Genomic DNA, 8,170 nt, shown 5'->3' on the forward strand with positions numbered 1-8,170 from the left:
AGAGTCAACTTACCCAAAGTTTGAGAAAATTATCACTTAATCAGGAGGAAAATCAATTTTTGTAGGCCCCACATGTTTCTGAAATAAAAACATGGATAAATTAATCAATAGGAACCACAATCCCATTTACCAACTTCCCCCTTCAAAATCTTAAAAATGAAACGGGGCCTAAAGATGTCAACTATATATGATGTATCCCTTTATAATTGGTTCATGTGTTTTGCTTCACGGTGACTTAGGATAACATATTTAAAAACATACCCTAAAATTTTGACACAAATTCCATAATTCTGGAATTTTCATTTCGTTTGGCTTCATTCCAAAGAAGGTGGGGACGGAGGAAAAAAATACAATTAGTAGTACCAAAATAAAATTAGAAAAATAAATACCGGCTAGTAGTTTATTTTGTGGAATGCTGAGAGAAATTTTCTTTTAACATACATGCATGCCTTGTTGTATCTTTAAAGGTAGAATAGAAGTAATTGTTGAAGTATTAAGAGAGAGAGAGAGAGAGAGAGAGAGAGAGAGAGAGGTCTCTTAGAAGCAGATTATTTATGCTATCTCACAGGCGACATTCAAAGTATTGCAGAATGGGAGATCAAGCAATCGCTCAAGGAAAGAAAATTTCAAAAATAATGCATATATTTTGAACATGCTCAGTTTACAACTCACTTCCATCTCCATTGATGTCTTCTTCATTGGCATTTCATCACATCTTATTGAAATATCAACACAAGAGAAGGTAGGTTCCCTGCAAAACCTCTAGGCACATTGCAAAGCACTTGAGTTGATAAATGGACTTTTGGCTCATCGATTGTTTGAGACAGCTTGCTGTAGAGGCTGTAATCCAAGCATCTGCCCTTGTGTTTGAGTTCTCGATCATTCTTGACAACAAAAATGAAGATACAGAGCGCCCATAAGTCTTGCCTAGCCAAATAAGACATCCTGGGAGATGAATGCTGTCCAAGCATCCTATAAACACATGTAAATAATCATAATCAACCGAGAAGTCTTCTCAATTTATAGTCATTAATTAAGAACACCAAACTGATGACCTACAGTTATCACATATTTCTAGTTTTCTGTATATATCTGAGTTTGAAGATACCTGGAGGATGGTGAATGCCTTCTCTGCAACATATTTCTGTGGGAATGTGATACCCCTTTGTTGCAATTTGTCTGGGTGAAGACACAACCTCACTTTCTGGTAGGCCTTCTTCACTTGTGAAGCTTCTATCAACTCTATTAGTGAGATTGCTTGCCACCCGCTGTTGGGCCATAGAATCTGAAATTGAAGCCAGAAAGCTAGTTAATACAACCCTGTGAGGAGGTCTTAATCCATATTCTTAAAAGTAAACTACGAAATGTATTACATGATGCAGTGTTGAAAGCAATAGCCGAATGTTTCCTTCCTTTCCTGCTGCCCATAGTCTTACTTCTTCCTCCAACTGCTCCATCTCCATCTGTATACATTCAGTTGCACCATAACAGAGACGAAAAAGTTAGAAACACTTGCAAATAAATTAAATGCCAAAATTTGAGACAATAAATGAAAGTATAATCTGATAGTATTCTTTGTTCCATATTGGATGAATTGGAATCCCAGTTCTACTGTTCTTGGGATTTCAAAATTTTGCTCCAACTGATATAGCATACTAATATAGTAAGAAAGAGTGTTATTTAAGGGTCCAGTTTCAGTTAATTTGGTTTTAAACATTGTGATATGAACTTCACACAAGCAGTTAATTTGGGTTTATTTTTATTATTCTATTTTAATTTTTTTTTTGAAAACACACTCACACACACTCACATGGTGCATATATCCATTTTCAGAAGAAGCTTACATCTTTTTGGAGTTGTTGATTTTCTTCTGCTGTTGTCCATTTAGATGGGTCTCCTTTTCCCTGTAAATAGTAGAACCAAAGTTAAGCATCCTGTACCACCTCATAATGACCAGATAAAAAAAAAAAAAACATGAAAGGGTGAATTCACATGTCTTTGTGCAGGAGAGACTACAATTAATTTCCTTGAAACAGTAGCCCCAGTGGTTTTAAACTGTGGAGGAAAAAGGCTTGTGAAAGCAATCAACATATTTCTGTTAAAAGGTTTTCACTTGAACAGTTTAAACTGTTTTGCTTTTCTCCAATTTGAATAATTAAAAAATAAAAAGATTTTCCATTTCTTTTTCATTTTCACAGAGACAACTTACCACAAGTGATTGCGTCTGCATTCTTCCATGTCCTTCCATTGTTTGTTGATCCATACCTTCATGTGAATTACTCCTTCCTGTCACAGAAAAAGCCACAGGGGGGGGGGGTTAGATCTCTTCTGCAACTTTTCTCTGTTGCAATTAATTAAATTCAAATTACTGTTTGATGTTAGAGACATTACTTCCTCTCTCTACAGATGGTTCCTTCTCCTTCTGTCTAATGTTCTTTTGCCGATTTCCACCTTCTGAATCCTCATAGCTTTGGCTGAAGTACTTCTCTTTTGCCCATGCAATTGCTTCATCTATGGCTAACGAATCATTACTTCCCTCCCTTTTATCAGAATTGATTTCAATAACATAAGAGCTCATAATTTCTTCATCTTCTTCTTGTTCCACTTCTTCATCCTGCAATGCCTTGCCTTGCATCCTGGCCTCAGCATATGCGTCTCCATAAAGTGAAGAAACTTCAGAAGAAGGAGAATCCGTCTCCACATCATCCACTGATATTTTGATGCTCTGATATGAATTGGGTTCGACGCTGATAATTGTTTCAGGGGATGAATTTCGACGCGAGAACCCAGCATGCGAGCTCTTTAAAGGTTCAGTATAGTCTTGTTCGGTATACTGGAAATCTGTGTATGAAAGGTGAGTGCTTGGAGTAGCTGACGCCCCAGCATGTTTCCTCTGTTGTTCTTCATACATCCTTGAAGGTGAATTTTGTTGACACCGAACGTTGATTGGCCTGAGATATCATTCAGAGAATTTAGTAATTAAGGGCCCAATTGGTGAATGGGGTTGGTTGCTAATTGTTGAAAAATAACTTGAATAATTTTTTCTTCAGATGTAATATCTTCAAAAATAGTTGCTTGTTGGCACTGATCGATTTATACTGTCCCCTTGATGTTAGTATTCCACTCTGAACTCAGTGAGTTCACTTGTGATTGGCTGACTCATTCTTTTGTGACTCAGTTCCATTGTTTCTTTTGTTGTTCTTGTAAAAAGAAGAAAAAAGAAACAAGAAAAAAAAGATAGTACAGGATAGATTTAGATTCAGGTTTATTTAAGATGCTTTGTGTTCAAAATTATACAACTAAAAACACAAAGTAGAGTTGGTTTTGGGGGGAGATTATTGGAAAAAGGTATCCTTTCTCCAATTATTTTTTCAAGAACCAAACACAGCATTAGGGGTTATCATGAGATAATATAATTTACTCAAAAAATATGTTGTCCATATATTTCACATCTTACAAAAATCTAACTGTTCAAATTTCAGAGTACTAAAACACTATAGTGATCACTTTTAAAACGTTTCTGTCCAAATTCTTTTTAAAAGTTACCGTGGATAGTTTCAGATATTTTTCTTGGATTTGCATCTATATGTTTGGCATATTTTTATCTATCCTTTAGCGCCTTGGAAGTATGTGTTTATCTCTCTCTATTTATCTTCCACACTTCTTTGCACCCCTTGATGTTCATAAGAAAATATCATTATGAAATAATTTGAGTTTTAACAAGTAAAAAAATAAGGCTGCGTTTGGAACTAGTGTAAAATATAAAAGTGTAAAGGGGTGAAAGTGACCATTGCTTTTGGAATAACGTGATGGGTGAAGAGTGTAAAGTTTTACATCGATAAAATTGATATAGTATTTATATCGATAATCGATGTAAAACTTTACGTTTGTTAGGTTTTACATCTATTGTTGACGTAAAATTCTACTCCATCCAAACATATGCAAAACTAAATCGAAATATAGTTTCACGTCAATCATGATTAGCTCTTATTCCAAATACGAATAAAATCAAACTGATATAAGCTACTTTACACCGTTCTTAATTTACACTGGTTCCAAATGCAACCTAAATAAATAAAGGTGGCCATCCCACCCCAATTATGGCTCTAACCGGATCGGATCAAACCAAATCCGCACCCAATCTGATTATCAAATCCTTGGATCCGAATTTGGATTTAATCCCTAGCAACCTTGTTTAAAAAGACAAAGAATGTTTGTAAAAATTAATCACTTTTAACTTACACAAGTGTAAAAGAACATATAAATATAAAATATTAATTTTATCATTTATAAACTTTATATATATATATATATATCACATAATTATATTATATTTATAATGAAATGGATCTAGACAGGAAATATGTTGTGATAAGAGAGTGAATTATATGTATCGTAGACCAGCTGACCCTTGTTGACTGCAAAAGGACAAAATACCTTCAATCATATTTATGTGATAATTACCACTTTGCCACTTGGCATCTTTTCCATTTATAGTTCAGAAGTCCAATTGACACTTTCTGTTTCTTCATTTGAGCTGTATTGATAGATGCAAGAGAATCTTTTGTAACATAGGGGATAAATACTAAAAGCCAAAACACAAGAGCCTCTTGCAAATAAGACTAAGTATATGTGGCAAAACCCATTGTTTCTATGCTTTTTGTTTTCCTTGTTTAGACCAAAACAAACATCTTTTTGTTGAGCTTCTTGCTGATCCAATCTTTCTGGGCATACCGAAGCATTACCCATCTGAGCACTAATAGCCCCTGATCAATTGGAGGTCCTTCATTCAGAATGAGGTGATTGGACTGAAGTTCTAGTGGGCCCACTAGTTGAACGGTCTTGATTTATCAAAGTTGTGCACCACTTGTATGCATGTACCATACTACCCGGATTATGCCTTGTGTCTATCTTCAATTAATATTTTATTTGAATTAAATTTTCTTTGGGGAGGGTGGCTTTCTAAGGACGATTTGAGGGAATCTGTACAAGATGACTCCTACTAGACCTTTACAGGAAGCCTCCTCTAATTAAGCAATTCTATGACCTAATTAACTACAAACCAAATTTTAGAAATTTAGGGTTTAGAAGCAGGATTCCTAATTTCCTACAGATTAAATCCTCAAAATCTCAACTGTTATGTTACCTTGCAGAATCCAATTCTAAATCCAAACCAACGATTCAACAAACGAAATTTGATATGCATTGACAAAAGAAACCCCCTTAATTTTTCAGCTTTATAATTGCTACTGCTCCAATAGCTCTAGAAAATTATAAGGTCAAAATGGCCATTTAACCCTCTTAACGGACTCCATCTAGGTCTAGCTTCTACTCCCGCGGTTTTCCGGGTTGCAGAGATTGAAATGACTATTTGTTAACCTTATAATACGAGTACTTAACACAGAGGAGATAAGGGTATTCTGGTCATATTGGCACATAACAAGAAGAGCTGAAAATAACGGTCTCAGGTCTATCATCAGTAGTAGTAGTAGTAGTTCAATTTCAATACCTGAGCTTCGAGGTGAAGGAGGAGAAGACGATATCTTCTGCAATGGAAGGACGAAGAGGACTCAAATCCTCCGGGCTCAGCACGGTGGAAGAGTTTGATTTTGAGTTGGGTTTCGACTTCGACCGCGGTCTCGACCTCCGATCCTCGTCGGGTCCGAAAATATCATTGTAGAAACCGTCGCCTTGACGGTAAACTCCATTAATCCTACCAGAGCCGCAACGAGAGGCTGGGATCCTGAAAACCGGCAAGTTTCGACCGCCGTTGGCCGGAGCACTTAAGTCCGACGGCTGGAAGATCTCTACGTAGAAAGAGTCTAATCTATTTGAGAAGCTTCCTGAAAATTGGCGGGAGAATATAGTTCTGGGAGGACCTCCGTAGACGTCGTTGAATTCCTCGGGATTAATGGTGTCAGAATGAGAGCTACCGAGACCGGAGTAGCTGCGCCCCAGCCGATCCGATAAGCTCTCTTCTGTGGATCTTCTCCTGGACACGTTGAACCCCATTTGCATCCTCCATGATTCATCCATGTTTTTTGTTTTGCCAACAGCCGGAAAATTAAGCTCGACTGTTGTGTGGTTTGATTGCTGCAATCTAGTGGAGAAGTGGTGGAAGAATATATAGATACAGAAATGGAGATACAGACGACGGGAAAAAGGTGCTTTTTTTTTAATGAAAAAAAAAGTGATTTTCTTATCTTCCTTTTTTTTTTTTCCTTTTTTATTTCCCTTTAATAACTTTTTTTTTTCAAATTTTGAAGAGTTTTATTAATACAATGTATTAATGAGTAAAATCCAGGGGAGTAATGTCAAATGACTCAAATCAACACCGTTGACAGCCTTGCTGACATGGAAAGATGTTTGGATGGATGATGAGAACCCTTTCCCTAAGCAAACATCAACTTTCCTAGATCAATTTTTGCTTTTGGAAAGTAAAAAGTAAATGAAAAAGACTAGAACAGGAGAAGGGGCAAGGGGTGATGGATCCTGCAGGGCCTATGGTTTCTTAAAACGGACCATTGTAATAGTTGTTATACTGTGTTGACAGCCCAGAATTGCCACAACCCAACTCTAACTATTCAGTTGATGGGGTGTGTAATTGGGTTGAGTTTGTGATCACAATTGGGTTAGGCAAATATTGTTTCATACACCTTGACTGATTGAACCCCTCTTTATTTGATCTTGAGACTACCAATGCTTGACAAGCTCAATTTTGGCATTGTATTAATGGACTCTTAGGTTGTAGCCTAATAGCACTTGACTTAATCATGTTTAAATCATATAAATGGACATTTATTAGGCTCAATTTGAAAGCTAAGAGATTACAAATGTAAATGTATAGAGTGAAAAATCTTGTATTTTGTATTATTTTATATGCATTTGCATTTTAAATATATATATACAATAAAAATACACACAAAACAATACAAATTAGAAGATTTTGCACTCTACATATTTGTATTCATATTCCCTCTAAACTGAGCTTATTAGGCTCAGTTTGGAAGCTAAGGAGTATAAATGCAAATGTATAAAATGAAAAATCTTGTATTTTATATTATTTTAAATGCATTTACACTGTACATATTTATATTTATATTTATTTCAAACCGATCCCTATGACAAAATGTTATTAACATAGTTGAAAGTATCAATATGACATACCCGATGTTTTGGGATACTTTCATACTTATAATTTTTTTAAGGTATTTCAATTAAAGAACTGCTTTTTTAATAATTAGATAACATAAAAATAAATCTCTTGTCAAATTAAAAAAAAAAAAAACTAAAAAAAAAGATGCACAAGCTTCAAAATATTGATACACTCGTTTCCGGCGTATCGGCTGGGATGTATAACCAAGATTTGCTAAATTTCAACCCTAACAATCCAGGATTAGGACTGATGGTGTAAAATAAGTTCTTGGAGGATTGGCAAAACAGGGTTTGTGTAGCTGACCCATATCTAATTGGGCTAACGCATAGATGGTGATGATAATTGTTGATGAGGGGCATTTTGGTCCCTCTTACACAGACAATGACACGTGGACACTGTTGACAACATAACACCAAGTCAATAGGTCAGTTTGACGAGTCAGCATGTGTCAACCAACACCAGGTAGGCAGCCAAGCTAGGGCGAGCTTGAGCCATCGACAATGCAAACTCGCCCAAAACAGTTTCACACATCTCGCTCTTGAAGGCGCCGTTACTACAACCATAGGAGCAGCTCGTCGAACCATTCACCACAAGACCCGTGGGCGACTTGTAACCGCTGTGCGAACCTAGCAACTGACATGCTAACACACCTTATGATAAGGAAATATCTCCAAAGACTTAGAAACGTTGCCCCAAGCACCAGAACCCCGGATAACTAACTATAAAAGGACACCAAATCTACCCCAAAAGGTATGTGCACTAATATACTTAGCTTTCTCACACTCTTAAGGGAATTTCTATAACTACCTTTCTGACTTAAGCATCAGAGTGTTCGCCCGGGGAAAACATACCTGGGCACTCTCACCCATCTCTTCCTTGCAGCTCGTCTTCAGCTCAGACACTCGGATAACAGCTCGGTGGTGCAATTCGGCCTTGCCAGATTGGACTCTTGTTCGAGCTTAGTCACGAGACACGAGGGAGTGACCAAATTGCGCATCATCAATTGTATTCATA

At 36.6% G+C, this 8,170-nt stretch overlaps 1 protein-coding gene across 1 annotated transcript; it reads right to left on the reverse strand.

Annotated features, from left to right (window-relative positions):
• Window positions 1–610: 610 nt before the first annotated feature.
• On the reverse strand, window positions 611–6,105 carry LOC148866201 (uncharacterized). The gene is made up of 7 exons (XM_088979308.1): window positions 5,510–6,105; window positions 2,392–2,951; window positions 2,210–2,286; window positions 1,845–1,904; window positions 1,374–1,463; window positions 1,109–1,285; window positions 611–972 (listed from the first exon to the last, which is right to left on the reverse strand). The coding sequence occupies exons 1-7, from the start codon at window positions 6,034–6,036 to the stop codon at window positions 928–930; spliced, it is 1,536 nt and encodes a 511-aa protein (XP_088835434.1). The 5' UTR covers window positions 6,037–6,105; the 3' UTR covers window positions 611–927.
• Between the last annotated feature and the right edge of the window lie 2,065 nt (window positions 6,106–8,170).

Source organism: Nelumbo lutea, chromosome 3 (assembly GCF_056320005.1).
Source record: "Nelumbo lutea isolate HS-2025 chromosome 3, American lotus-T2T, whole genome shotgun sequence".
Taxonomy (NCBI): domain Eukaryota; kingdom Viridiplantae; phylum Streptophyta; class Magnoliopsida; order Proteales; family Nelumbonaceae; genus Nelumbo; species Nelumbo lutea.

Bases quoted from the DNA above. Each gene is read 5' to 3' on its own strand.
- LOC148866201 (XM_088979308.1), bottom strand. From the start codon at position 6,036: ATGGATGAATCATGGAGGATGCAAATGGGGTTCAACGTGTCCAGGAGA. The intron at 2,952-5,509 runs GTATTGAAATTG...ATGATATCTCAG, and splicing joins TCCTTCACCTCGAAGCTCAG to GCCAATCAACGTTCGGTGTC. The intron at 1,286-1,373 runs GTAATACATTTC...CTTCAATTTCAG, and splicing joins TGCTTTCAACACTGCATCAT to ATTCTATGGCCCAACAGCGG.